Source organism: Macaca mulatta, chromosome 20, assembly GCF_049350105.2.
Source record: "Macaca mulatta isolate MMU2019108-1 chromosome 20, T2T-MMU8v2.0, whole genome shotgun sequence".
NCBI lineage: Eukaryota > Metazoa > Chordata > Mammalia > Primates > Cercopithecidae > Macaca > Macaca mulatta.
In genome coordinates, this window is record NC_133425.1 from 69590060 (window position 1) to 69604310 (window position 14251).

At 47.8% G+C, this 14251-nt stretch overlaps 1 protein-coding gene across 33 annotated transcripts in view; it reads left to right on the plus strand.

The window, feature by feature from the left end:
* AARS1 (alanyl-tRNA synthetase 1) overlaps positions 1-14251 on the plus strand; it is a 36570-nt gene that overhangs the window by 5876 nt on the left and 16443 nt on the right. For 23 of the 33 annotated variants that reach the window (XR_013411167.1, XR_013411171.1, XR_013411175.1 and 20 more), the window contains 7 exons: positions 1109-1273; positions 7360-7548; positions 7884-8029; positions 10455-10646; positions 11773-11917; positions 12272-12417; positions 13918-14026. Coding sequence is in view for 19 of the 33 variants with exons in the window: in XM_077984614.1 (XP_077840740.1) it covers positions 1130-1273; positions 7360-7548; positions 7884-8029; positions 10455-10646; positions 11773-11917; positions 12272-12417; positions 13918-14026 (1071 nt within the window). In the remaining 14 variants the exon portion in view is untranslated. Of the gene's footprint in view, positions 1-1108; positions 1305-7337; positions 7549-7883; positions 8030-10406; positions 10647-11772; positions 11918-12271; positions 12418-13917; positions 14055-14251 lie in introns of all 33 variants that reach the window. The other 10 variants (XR_013411163.1, XM_077984611.1, XM_077984616.1 and 7 more) reach the window with 3 other exon arrangements.

Below are 14251 nucleotides of genomic sequence, written 5' to 3' on the forward strand. Positions count from 1 at the left end.
CTTTAGAGATAATCTCATATGGACCCCTTCTTTTATTGGTGAAGTGATTCCTTCAGGACTTGGAGCTAGAACTCAAACCCTGGTCTCCTGAACTGCTCTCCCTCTTCCCCAGTTGGACTAAACTGAGGGTCTTTGTCCCCCTTTTTTTCTTTTTTTCTTTTTCTTTTTTTTGAAATGGAGTCTTACTCTGTCGCCAGGCTGGGGTGCGGTGGCGCGGTCTTGGCTCACTGCAACCTGTGCCTCCTGGGTTCAAGCGATTCTCCTGCCTCAGCCTCCCAAGTAGCTGGGATTACAGACACGCGCCACCATGCCCAGCTAATTTTGTATTTTTTTTTTTTTTTTTTTTTTGAGACGGAGTCTTACTCTGTCGCCCAGGCTGGAGTGCAGTGGCCGGATCTCAGCTCACTGCAAGCTCCGCCTCCCGGGTTCACGCCATTCTCCTGCCTCAGCCTCCTAAGTAGCTGGGACTACAGGCGCCTGCCACCTCGCCCGGCTAGTTTTTTGTATTTTTTAGTAGAGACGGGGTTTCACCGTGTTAGCCAGGATGGTCTCGATCTCCTGACCTTGTGATCCACCCGTCTCGGCCTCCCAAAGTGCTGGGATTACAGGCTTGAGCCATCGCGCCCGGCCAATTTTGTATTTTTAGTAGAGATGGGGTTTCACCATGTTGGCCAGACTGGTCTTGAACTCCTGACCTTGTGATCTGATCGCCTCGGCCTTCCAAAGTGCTGGGATTACAGGCATGAGCCACCGCGCCTGGCTGTCCCTCTTGTTTCTAATTCCTGGTCTAGGGCCTGGCACAGAGCAGATGCTCAATACATATTTGTTTAATGAACAAACATTCAGCAGTGCTGTGCTTGGTGTGCTGGGGGTTGAACCTCTCGAAATTGGCATGGGAAGGAAGAACAGATGGGGCTGCTGTCTGTTGGTGCTGTGGTGTTGCTTTGATGATGATTTTAGCCTTGGGCATTACAACATAGAGGTTTTAGGATCAAACAGCTCACCTGAGTCCTGCTTTGACTTGGCTTGAGAAGCCAAAAGTCTTGTGTAATGCCTACTTTGACTTTCAACTCCCCTAATTTTCCTTCATTGTTTTTTCTTTGATTAGTTCTTTGGAGTGACTTTCAAGATGGACTCTACTCTAACAGCAAGTGAAATCCGGCAGCGATTTATAGATTTCTTCAAGAGGAACGAGCATACCTACATTCACTCGTCTGCCACCATCCCATTGGATGACCCCACTTTGCTGTTTGCCAATGCGGGCATGAACCAGGTAAGGGTTTTTCCTTTTTTCTTGGCTGTTTGTTCACATAAGAGGCAGCAGAGTCGAGATAAAAGCACAGCCCTGGGGTCAGACCAATTCCGGTTCTGTCACTCCCTGTGTGATCTTGTGGAACTTTATGTGGTGGACCTCAGTTTCTTTGCAAAATAAGGAATAATATTGCCTGCCTGTAGGTTTTAGTGAGAGGCAAATAGGATAAGGCATACAAAATGTTTAGCACAGTATTTCGCACATAGTAGGTACTCAAACATTAGTGGGTTTTTTTTTTTTTTTTTTTTTTGGAGACGGTGTCTTGCTCTGTTGCCCAGGCTGTAGTGCAGTGGCGCCATCTCAGCTCACTGCAAGCTCCACCTCCCAGGTTCACGCCATTCTCCTGCCTCAGCCTCCCGAGTAGCTGGGACTACAGGCACCCGCCACCACACCCGGCTAATTTTTTGTATTTTTAATAGAGACGGGGTTTCACCATGTATGATCCACCAACCTCGGCCTCCCAAAGTGTTGGGATTACAGGCATCAGCCATCGCGCCTGGTCTCTTTTTTTGAGACAGAGTCTTGCTCTGTTGCCCAGGCTGGAGTGCAGTGGCACCATCTCCGCTCACTGCAAGCTCTGCCTCCCAGGTTCTTGCCATTCTCCTGCCCCAGCCTCCCGAGTAGCTGGGACTACAGGCGCCCACAACCACGCCCGGCTAATTTTTTGTATTTTTAGTAGAGACGAGGTTTCACTGTGTTAGCCAGTATGGTCTTGATTTCCTGACCTCGTGATCCACCTGCCTCGGCCTCCCAAAGTGCTGGGATTACAGCATGAGCCACCACGCCCGGCCAGCTATTATTCTTTAGAGAGAGGGTCTCACTTTGTCATCCTGGCTGAAGTGCAGTGGCATGATCCTAGCATGCTGTAGCCTCAGACTCCTGGGTTTAAGTGATCCTCTTACGTCAGCCTCCCAAGTAGCTAGAACTACAAGCATGCTCCAGCATGTCAGCTTTTAAAATTATTTTATTTATTTATTTTTTAATTTATTTATTGTTTTGAGACAGTCTCTCTCTGTCGCCCAGACTGGAGTGCAGTGGTGCAATCTTGGCTCACTGCAATCTCTGCCTCCTGAGTTCAAGCGATTCTCCTGCCTCAGCCTCCCAAGTCGCTGGAACTACAAGCATGCGCCACCATGCCTGGCTAATTATTGTATTTTTAGTGGAGACGGGGTTTCACTGTGTTGGCCAGACTGTTCTCGAACTCCTGACCTCAGGTCATCCACCCACCTCAGCCTCCCAAAGTGCTGGGATTATAGATGTGAGCCACCTTGCCTGGCCTAAATTATTTTATTTATTTATATGCAGAGATGGGGTCTCACCAAGGTGTTCAGGCTAGTCTCGAACCCATGGCCTCAAGTAATCCTCTTGCCTTAGCTGCCCAAAGTGCTGTGATTACAGGGCTAGGCTAAGCTACCACGCCCCGCCCACCTAACCCCTTTCTTGAAACTATTGCCACCAGTGCCACTCTGGATCCATTGCTGAAGAAAATTTATTAGTACAGTTTGGGGAGGTTGAATGAAAAATATACGTGAGGCTGGGCACAGCGGCTCACGCCTGTAATCCCAACACTTTGGGATGTCAAGGTAGACAGATCACTTGAATCCAGAAGTTTGAGACCAGCCTAGGGCGACATGGTGAAACCCTGTCTCTACTAAAAATACAAATATTAGCTAGGTGTAGTGGTGTATGCCTGTAGTCCCACCTTCTCGGGAGGCTGAGGCAGGATGATCACTTAAGCCTGGGAGTTCAAGGCTACAGTGAGCCCTGATCATACCACTGCACTTCAGCCTATGCAACATAGTGAGACCCTGTCTCAAAAAAGGAAAGAAAAGAAAAAGACATTTGAAAGGTTTATTGTGAGAGAAAAGGGTTAACTCTTGAAATAATGAAAGCATGACAAGTTTATAAAGGAGTTTAAGAGGAACTTGTCAGCATGTCTGTGACACTAAATACTTCCCAGGCTGGTTGTGGCTGAAGTGGGTTCAGGTTAGATGGTGTTCTCAGGGCTTTCCTGTGATGGTTCTCTTCCTGTGATGCTCACCCAGTGCATCTGCAGCCCTTAGGATGCTCCTCACTCTGGGATGAGTTGACATTTTCTTTTCTCTTAGGTGTCTTTTCTGGCATGGAAAGTTAGAAACAGTGGGAACATATTCTACCTCTTAAAATATTAACTATAGGCCGGGCGCGGTGGCTCACGCCTGGAATCCCAGCACTTTGGGAGGCTGAGGCGGGCGGATCACAAGGTCAGGAGATCGAGACCATCCTGGCTAACACTGTGAAACCCCGTCTCTACTAAAAATGCAAAAAATTAGCCGGGCGAGGCGGTGGGCGCCTGTAGTCCCAGCTACTCGGGAGGCTGAGGCAGGAGAATGGCGTGAACCCGGGAGGCGGAGCTTGCAGTGAGCCGAGATCGCGCCACTGCACTCCAGCCTGGGCGACTAAGCGAGACTCTGTCTCAAAAAAAAAAAAAAAAAAAATATTAACTATAAAATTACGAAAAATAGGGCACAGTGCCCCTGTAATTACATCTACTGAGGAGGCTGAGATGGAAGGATCACTTGAGCCTGGGAATTCCAAACCAGCTTGGGCAACACAGTGAGACTGGTCTCACAAAAAAATTATGCTACTTGGGAGACTGAGGCGGGAGAATCGCTGGAACCTGGGAGGCGGAGGTTGCAGTGAGCCGAGATCACGCCACTGCTCTCCAGCCTGGGTGACAGAGTGAGACTCCGTCTCAAAAAAAAAAAAAAAATTAATGGGCCAGGCACAATGGTTCATGCCTGTAATTCCAGCATTTTGGGAGGCCAAAGTAAGAGGATTGCTTGAGCCCAGGAGTTGGAGAGGAGCCTGGGCCACATAGGAAGACCCTGTCTGAAAGGAAAAGAAACAAATTAAAGAAAAATGGAAAAATTAGCTGGTGGTGACTCACACCTGTAGTTCCAGCCTCTTGGGAGGCTGAGGTGGGAGGATTGCTTGAGCCCAGGAGGTTGAGGTGAGCCGTGATCATGCACTGGACTCCAGCCAGGGTGACAGAGCAAGACCCTGTCTCAAAATGGAAAAAAAAGAAAAATATTTTCAGTTATATGTGAGTCCTATGCATATACCTAGAATTGGAGGCACTAATTTTAGGTGGTCTTATTCAATGAGATAGGCTTTTGGAACCCTGGAAAGCTTCTGTTTCTATTCAGGCATACCTGGGTCCAAGCTTTGTCACCTCCCACATGAGCCGCCTCAACAAGAACCAGGGAGTCCAATGTTTGTAAACTTTTATTTTTTTTTTTTGAGACAGAATTTTGCTCTTGTTGCCCAGGCTGGAGTGCAATGGTAAAATCTCAGCTCACTGCAGCCTCCCCTTCCCGAGTTCAAGTGATTCTTCTGCTTCAGTGGCTGGGATTATAGGTGTCTGCCGCCACACCTGGCTAATTTGTTTTTTGTTTTTTGTGGTTTTTTTTTTGAGACAGAGTCTTGCTCTGTTGCTCAGGCTGGAGTGCAGCGGCGCAATCTCGGCTCACTGCAAGCTCTGCCTCCCGGGTTCATGCCATTCTCCTGCCTCAGCCTCCCGAGTAGCTGGGACTACAGGCGCCCGCCACCACGCCCGGCTAATTTTTTGTATTTTTTTTTAGTAGAGGCAGGGTTTCACCGTGTTGGCCAGGATGCTCTTGATCTCCTGACCTCGTGATCGGCCCGCCTCAGCCTCCCAAAGTGCTGGGATTACAAGCATGAGCCACCGCACCCGGCCTAATTTTTATATTTTTAGTAGAGACGGGGTTTCGCCATGTTGGCCAGGCTGATCTCGAACTCCTGGCCTCAGGTGATCCCGACGTGTTGGCCTTCCAAAGTGCTAGGATTATAGGCGTAGGCCACCGCGCCTGGCCTTGTCGCCCAAGCTGGAATTTAGTGGCACAATCTCAGCTCACTGCAACCTCCGCCTCCCAGGTTCAAGCAGTTCTCCTGCCTCAGCCTCCCAAGTAGCTGGGACTACAGGCAACCACCACCACGCCTGGCTAATTGTTGTATTTTTAGTAGATATGGGGTTTCACCATCTTGGCCAGGCTGGTCTCGAACTCCTGACCTCGTGATCCGCCTGCTTCGGCCTCCCAAAGTGCTGGAATTACAGACGTGAGCCACCATGCCTGACCTTGTAAACATTTTCTTATTGACAATAGCTGTCAGCCTGCATGCAGCACTTACTATGTGCCAGGTGCTGCTCTTTGTCTTTCGCATACATTAAACTCATTTATGCCCAACTCTGTTGCCATCCCTACCGAGGCACTGAGAGTTCAAGTCAGTTGCTCATGTTCACATAGTTGGTAAGTGCCAGTGTGGACTTGAACCCTGATAGTCATTTCCTTAACCTTTGTGCCATATTGCCTCTTGATCAACAAATACCTTTTTTTTTTCCCCCAATTCGAAATGATATTAGGCACCCAGCTAGGTGCCGGAAATACAGAGATGAGTGAGAGAGTGTTTGCTTTCAAGGAGTTCGTGATCTAGCACAAGACTGTCCAGTAGAATTTTTTGCAGTGACGGAAATGTTCTGTTCAACATGGCAGCCATCAGTCATGTGTGATTAGTGAGCTAGTGTGACTGAGGAACAGAATTTCTAATTTTTTTTTTTTTTTGAGACAGATATAGCCCAGGTTGTATAGCCCAGGCTGGAATGCAGTGGCACAATCTCGGCTCACTGCAACCTCTGCCTCCCGGGTTCAAGTGATTCTCCTGACTCAGCCTCCTGAGTAGCTGGGATTACAGGCATGCACCACCACGCCTGGCTAATTTTGCATTTTTAGTAGAAATAGGGTTTCTCCATGTTGGTCAGGTTGGTCTCGAACTCCCAACCTCAGGTGATGGACCCACCTCAGCCTCCTGAAGTGCTGGGGATTACAGGCATAAGCCACTGTGCCTGGCTGAGAATTTCTAATTTTTAAAAATATTAATTACTAATTATTTAATTTTACTTTTTGATTTTTTTAAAAATAGAGACAGGGTCTCCCTATGTTTCCCAGGCTGGTCTTGAACTCCTGGGGTCGAAGGAATCCTCCCTTCTTGGCCTCCCAAAGTGCTGGGATTACCGGCATGAGCCACCTTGCCTAGCCTAATTTTAATTCAGTTTTACATGGTCACAAGTGTCTAATGGTAAGACTGGGCATAGTGATTCACGCCTGTAATTCCAGCACTTTAGGAGGCTGAGGCGGGCAGATCAGTTCGGATCACTTGGGTCAGGTGTTCGAGACCAGCCTGGCCAACATGACGAAACCCCGTCTCTACTGAAAAAAACAAAAATTAGCCAGGTGTACCTGTGCATGCCTGTAATCTCAGCTACTTGGGAGGCTGAGGCAAGAGAATCGGTTAAACCCGGGAGATGGAGGTTGCAGTGACTTGAGATTGCGCCACTGCACTTCAGCCTGGGCGACACAGACTGCATCTCAAAAAAAAAAAAGAAAACCTGTCTGGTGGTTACCAAATTGAATAGCAGTGAATTGAACAGGTCTAGTGGGAAATATAAAGCAAAGTTAACAAATAACAATGACACATCAAAGCATGACTGGTACATCCTCAGAGCAAGGCCGTCCCAGCTAGATGACTGATACATCCAATCGTTCATCAACGTGCCGATTTTATTCCCTTAATATGTGTCAGGTTTTTTTTTCTTCTTCCTCACATTTACTGCCAAGTGAACATATCAATTTTCAGAATAAGTTCTTCCAGAAAGATGTTATAAGCCCTGAACATCAGGGACTTGTGAAGAAGCCCAGGTTTCACCACATCAACCTTTGGCTGTTAGATCTGGCAGGCCTTTCCCCTCTGCAGGTGGTGTCACTGGTGGTGTTGGGGACTGTTAGGGAGCTAGGTTCAAGGAGAAACTACTCCATGAGAGGTTACCCTCTGCTTTGGCTCCACCAGGCCACCTGTTCTGACAGATGTCTATATTCCAGGCATGTTAATCATGAACTGCACAGTTAGTGTGTGGTGGTCTCTTCCTGCCAATGTGTGGCCACCTGACATCACCTGCACCCTTTAAAAGTTGAACTGCTTTCCTTTTTTAGTTTAAACCCATCTTCCTGAACACAATTGACCCATCTCACCCCATGGCAAAGCTGAGCAGAGCCGCCAATACCCAGAAATGCATCCGGGCTGGGGGCAAACACAATGACCTGGACGATGTGGGCAAGGATGTCTATCATCACACCTTCTTCGAGATGTTGGGCTCTTGGTCTTTTGGAGATTACTTTAAGGTAAGTTCAGAGCAGGAGAACCACTAGGGTTTTGAGGAAAATGGTCTTTTCCACAGTGGGAACTGGGTGCTAATTTTGCATGTTTTAAAATGTGAAATATGTAGCTGATTCAGGAATGAATGGGATTTATTAATTCTAAGATTTCCTGGAAGTAGTACCTGTAATTTGATGATTTCAGTATATATTTGGATTTCTTCTATAAACTGATCTTGAATTTGATTGAGTTTAGAGTGAACGTGTTGTGATTTTGTGTCTTTGTTCCTAGGATCTGGTTTCATACTAAATAGATTTTGGTTTGGTGATGTTCCATATCTTTCTCTGTGTTCTTTTTGTAGGAATTGGCATGTAAGATGGCTCTGGAACTCCTCACTCAAGAGTTTGGCATTCCCATTGGAAGACTTTATGTTACTTACTTTGGCGGGGATGAAGCAGCTGGCTTAGAACCAGATCTGGAATGCAAACAGATCTGGCAAAATTTGGGGTAAGAATGCAGATCACTTCTTGAGAGTATGGAGGAGTGAAAAGACACTCAGTGCCAGAGTGGGGTTTTATGACCTGGAATACGTGGTCATTTCCCATCTCTGGGTTCATTTTGAGATGCCCAAGGGAGGAGTGAGGCGAGAGAATCTCTTGAACCCAGGAGATGGAGGTTGCAGTGACCTGAGATTGCTCCACTACACTCCAGCCTGGGTGACAGAGTAATTATTTTTAGATGCATTCATATCTTTTTTTAATTTTTATTTTATTTATTTATTTATTTATTGAGACAGAGTCTTGCTCTGTCAGCTAGGCTGGAGTGCAGTGGCGCAGTCTCAGCTCACTGCAAGCTCTCCTTCCCAGGTTCACGCCATTCTCCTGCCTCAGCCTCTCAAGTAGCTGGTACTACAGGCTCCCGCCACCACGCCCAGCTAATTTTTTCATATTTTTAGTATCGACGGGGTTTCACTGTGTTAGCCAGGATGGTCTTGATCTCCTGACCTTGTGATCTGCCCACCTTGGCCTCCCAAAGTGCTGGTATTACAAGCATCAGCCACCTTGCCCATCTTTTTTTTTTTTAAAGATAAGGGTCTCACTATGTTGGTCAGGCTGGTCTCGAACTCCTGACCTCAGGTGATTCGCCCACCTCGGCCTCCCTAAGTGCTGGGATTACAGGCGTGAGCCACTGCACCCGGCTGGAAAAAGGAATTTTTTTGTTTTGTTTTTTGAGATAGGGTCTCACTCTCAACCAGGCTGGAGTGCAGTGGTGTAATCATAGTTTACTGCCTGAGCTCAGGTGATCGTCCCATCTCAAGCCTCCCAAGTAACTAGGACTAGAAGCATGCACCACCTTCCTGGCTGGTTTTTGTATTTTTTGTAGGGACGGGGTTTTGCCATGTTGCCCAGGCTGATCTTGAACTCCTGAGCTCAAGCAATCTGCCTGCCTTGGCCTTTCAAATTGCTGGAATTACAGACATCAGCCACTGTGGCTAACCAGTTTTTTTAAACATAATATAATTCTAAAGTATAATAAATACTATAAAAGCTAAGACAGCAGGTGAGCTATATGTGTTCTGTGCTGTGAATTTAGTAGAATTTGTGAAGTGCTGCATCAAGGAGAATCTGAACATGGGGTGTGTGCCCTCTGTAGATAGCTGAGCTGCCCATGATGTGTTTGCCTCATTTTCTTGTTCTTTTTACTTAATTCTTTTGTCCTTTAGTGCATAGCTTTTTACTATACTTGGAAATAGGGCTGTTTCTCTGTTTTTTTAATTACTTTTGCTCTAGATATATTATCTAACCCAACTTCCCCTTTTACTTGATCTAAAACTCCTACTTGGTTGACTCTGTAGTCTAAGTGTAGTTGGAGTTTTGGGTAGTAACACGTGTAAAAATTAAATATTAATCTTGACCCTGGTTTTTAAAATCCTCTTTTACTTGACTTCCTGTACTGTGTATCTACATTTCATTAAGCAAGCACAATCTTGTGTGTGTGTGTGAGACAGCTCTTACTCTGTCACCCAGGCTGGAGTGCAGTGGCATGATCACAGCTCACTGCAGCCTCAACTTCCTGGGCTCAAGTGATCCTCTCCCAGGTAGCTGGGACTACAGGTGTACATCACCCCACCCAGTTAATTTTTTAAATAATTTTTAGAGAGGCCGGGCGCGGTGGCTCAAGCCTGTAATCCCAGCACTTTGGGAGGCCGAGACGGGCGGATCACAAGGTCAGGAGATCGAGACCATCCTGGCTAACACGGCGAAACCCCGTCTCTACTAAAAACACAAAAAATTAGCCGGGCGAGGTGGCGGCGCCTGTGGTCCCAGCTACTCGGGAGGCTGAGGCAGGAGAATGGCGTGAACCCGGGAGGCGGAGCTTGCAGTGAGCTGAGATCTGGCCACTGCACTCCAGCCTGGGCGACAGAGCGAGACTCCGTCTCAAAAAAAAAAAAAAAAAAAAAAAATTTTTTTTAGAGAGACTGGGTTTCTCCATGTTGCCCAGGCTGGTCTCGAACTCCTGAGTTCAAGCAATGTACATGGCTGTTTTCATTATTATGTGTTCCTTTCTAGGCCTTACTCATGTCGTTGTGTATTTTCATTGAGTTTTGATCATAGCATGTGTATATTTTGTATTCTTTTCTATTGTAGGCACTCTTGAGAAGAGTCATGTTCTGTTTCTTTAGCAGGTTTTATGTGCTGGTTTAGCATTAGTAATTCTGAAGGTTGGAACTTCTTTATTAAAAATTCTAAGAATTTCTTTTCTTTTTTTTTTCTGTTTTGAGACAGAGGCTCGCTCTGTCGCCTAGGCTGGAGTGCAGTGATGTGAGCCACTGTGTGCGGCCAATCCTAAGAATTTCATTTGTGGTAGTTGTAAGTCTGGGCAGAACTCTTTGTTGGGGCTATAACTGGGCTTATCTTTACTCCTTTGTCAGGCTGGATGACACCAAAATCCTCCCAGGCAACATGAAGGATAACTTCTGGGAGATGGGTGACACAGGCCCCTGCGGTCCTTGCAGTGAGATACACTACGACCGGATTGGTGGTCGGGATGCCGCACACCTTGTCAACCAGGACGACCCTAATGTGCTGGAGATCTGGAACCTTGTGTTCATCCAGTATAACAGGTAGCCTTGGGGTCTACTCCATTCCTTTCCTTGAGCTGAGCAGGGGGAGAGGAACTCGGAGCTGTGTGGTTGTCTTCTCAGCTAAATGCTCATTTCTTTCTCAGATTACCCCTCTGATCTCTGGAACAAGGATAGGCCTGTTCTTTCAAGAACTAAGCCTTATTGCACCTAATAGCTTCTTGAGAGCTATTCCCATAATGTCATGCTTGCTGTACCTTTTTTTTTTTTTTTTTTTTTTGATGGAGTTTTGTTCTTGTTGCCTAGGCTGGAGTGCAATGGTGTGATCTTGGCTCACTGCAACCTCTGTGTCCCGGGTTCAAGCAGTTCTCCTGCCTCAGCCTCCCGAGTAGCTGGGATTACAGGCATGTGCCACCACGCCCAGCTAATTTTGTATTTTTAGTAGAGATGGGGTTTCCATGTTGGTCAGCCTGGTCTTGAACTGCTGACCTTGTGATCTGCCAGCCTTGGCCTCCCAAAGTGCTGGGATTATAGGTGTGAGCAACCGTGCCCAGCCAGAGATGGGGTTTTGCCATGTTGGCCAGGCTGGTCTCGAACTCCTGACCTCAAGTGATCCGCCCGCCTCGGCCTCCCAAAATGCTGGTATTACAGGCGTGAGCCATCATGCCCAGCCTTTTTTTTTTTTTTTTTTGAGATGGAGTTTCACTCTTATTGCCCAGGCTGGAGTGCAATGGCGCGATCTCAGCTCACCACAACCTCCACCTCCCGGGTTCAAGTGACTCTCCTGCCTCAGCCTTCTGAGTAACTGAGATTACAGGTGTGTGCCACCACGCCTGGCTAATTTTGTATTTTTAGTAGAGATGGAGTTTCTCCATGTTGGTCAGGCTGGTCTCGAGCTCCCAACCTCAGGTGGTCCACCCCACCTCAGCCTCCCAAAGTGCTGGGATTACAGATTGAGCCACTGCGCCTGGCCTTGCCTCACTCTTAAATGAACCCCGGAGTAATTCTCCTTCCTTTATCACTCCACTTCCCTCTTCCCACCAAACCGGTCAATTGGCAGATGGTCACAGCCTGCAAACTGCTCTGTAAATGAATTTTAACCAGCAGGGACTGGAGAGATGGCAGCTTGAGTCTCTGCTTCAACCCCCTCTTCTTCTGGATCATACAGGGAAGCTGATGGCATTCTGAAACCTCTTCCCAAGAAAAGCATTGACACAGGGATGGGCCTGGAGCGACTGGTATCTGTGCTGCAGAATAAGATGTCCAACTATGACACTGACCTTTTTGTCCCTTACTTTGAAGCCATTCAGAAGGTACCCGTCCTATTGCAAACATTGCAAACTTCTGTGGAGTTTTCCAGGCTGGGTTCTTAACAGTGCTGTCAAAGAAAAAATGACCACATGCTTTGCCAGCTAAGGGTACCCATTTCCATTTGCTACTTCATTGTTAATAATGTGAGGCTCTAGACCTGAGACAGTGTAATTTTTGAGTGTAGGGACTGGCTGGAGTCTCTCCACTTCCCCAGTGTCACATTCTTGGGGTTATAGGATCTGGCAAGACGGGCATCCTTTCTCCTAATGCTCCTCAATCCTCTAGGAACCTCCTTGGGTGAGGTAGCCCCAGAAAGGCTGCTTCCTAAAGGGCTGCCTCCTGATTCTTACCTGTAGGGCACAGGTGCCCGACCGTACACTGGGAAGGTTGGTGCTGAGGATGCTGATGGGATTGACATGGCCTACCGGGTGCTGGCTGACCACGCTCGGACCATCACTGTGGCACTGGCTGATGGTGGCCGGCCTGACAACACAGGGCGCGGGTAAGTATGCTGCACACTGGGTAGTGTTTGGACTGGCACCACATGTGCTATGTATGACTCTCTATGAAACTTTTTTTTTTGTGAGATGGAGTGTTACTCTGTCGCCCAGGCTGGAGTGCAGTGGTGTGATCTCGGCTCACTGCAATCTCTGCCTCTTGGGTTCAGGCGATTCTGCCTCAGCCTCCCAAGTAGCTGGGATTACAGGTGCACACCACCATGCCTGGCTTATTTTTGTATTTTTAGTAGAGATGGTTGTTTTTTTGTTTGTTTGTTTTTTTGAGACGGAGTCTCGCTGTGTCGCCCAGGCTGGAGTGCAGTGGTGTGATCTCGGCTCACTGCAAGCTCCGCCTCCCAGGTTCACGCCATTCTCCTGCCTCAGCCTCCCGAGTAGGTGGGACTGCAGGCACCTGCCACTGCGCCCAGCTAGTTTTTTGTATTTTTAGTAGAGACGGGGTTTCACCGTGTTAGCCAGGACGGTCTCGATCTCCTGACCTCGTGATCCACCCACCTCGACCTCCCAAAGTGCTGGGATTACAGGCATGAGCCACCGCGCCTGGCCTTTTGTTGTTGTTTTTGAGACAGTTTCGCTTTTGTTGCCCGGGCTGAGTGCAATTTCCTGATCTCGGCTCACTGCATCCTCCACCTCTCGGGTTCAAGCGATTCATCTGCCTCAGCCTCCCGAGTAGATGGGATTACAGGCATGCGCCACCATGCCTAACTTGGTATTTTTAGTAAAGATGGGGTTTCTCCATGTTGGTCAGGCTGGTCTCAGACTCCCAACCTCAGGTGATCCGCCCGCCTTGGCCTTCCAAAGTGCTGGGCTTACAGGTGTGAGCCACTGTGCCCAGCCAGAGATGGGGTTTTGCCATGTTGGCCAGGCTGGTCTCGAACTCCTGACCTCAGATGATCCACCCGCCATGGCCTCCCAAAGTGCTGGGATTACAGGTGTCAGCCACCACGCCTGGCCTTTTTATGAAACTTAAAGCCATCCTTCGTTATTGTTTCCTTGTCTTTTGGGCAGTTGGAAGAATCCCTCCACCGCTTTTTTAAGAGATGAAGGGAGTTTCAGCTACTGTCACATAGTTGCCACTATCCTAAATCTCTGCTGCTGAGTACAGATGATAAGGATTGTATTTAAAGTTGCCTGATAGGAGATTGGCAGGGGCAGGGTATTGACCAGCCCTGGGAAGCTCTGTTACTGACAGGCAGGACCTGGGATCACCGGCATCAAGTACACATCTTGTCTGTCTTGCCTTCCTATATGGGTAACTGAATGTGAAAGGAAAACAAACCAGCATTTACTCTAGGCAAGCCTTGATGGGTATTTGTGGGTATGTTACTGAGTCTTACACTAAAATTAATGACCTTGGGGAATGCAAAAGTGCATGCTTAGGATAAAAGAAAGTTCCTGAAAGAGGTGTTGCTTTGGGTAGGATTCCAACGGATTCACGACAAAACCCTCAGCTGGGAATGTTGGGGACTAGTTTCTGCCTCTTACAGGTATGTGTTGAGACGGATTCTCCGCCGAGCTGTCCGGTACGCCCATGAAAAGCTCAATGCCAGCAGGGGCTTCTTTGCTACATTAGTAGATGTTGTTGTACAGTCCCTGGTAGGTTCATTTCTCTGCTTACCCTTCTGTGCTAAAGCAATCCGTTAAGAGGGATGGGGTGGGAGAGGGCATACTGCTAAGGAGCTTTTTGTTGTTGTTTTTTGAGACAGAGTCTTGCTGTGTCGCCCAGGCTGGAGTGCAATGGCATGATCTCGGCTCACTGCAACCTCCGCCTCCTGGGTTCAAGCTATTCTCCTGTCTCAGCCTCCCGAGTAACTGGGATTA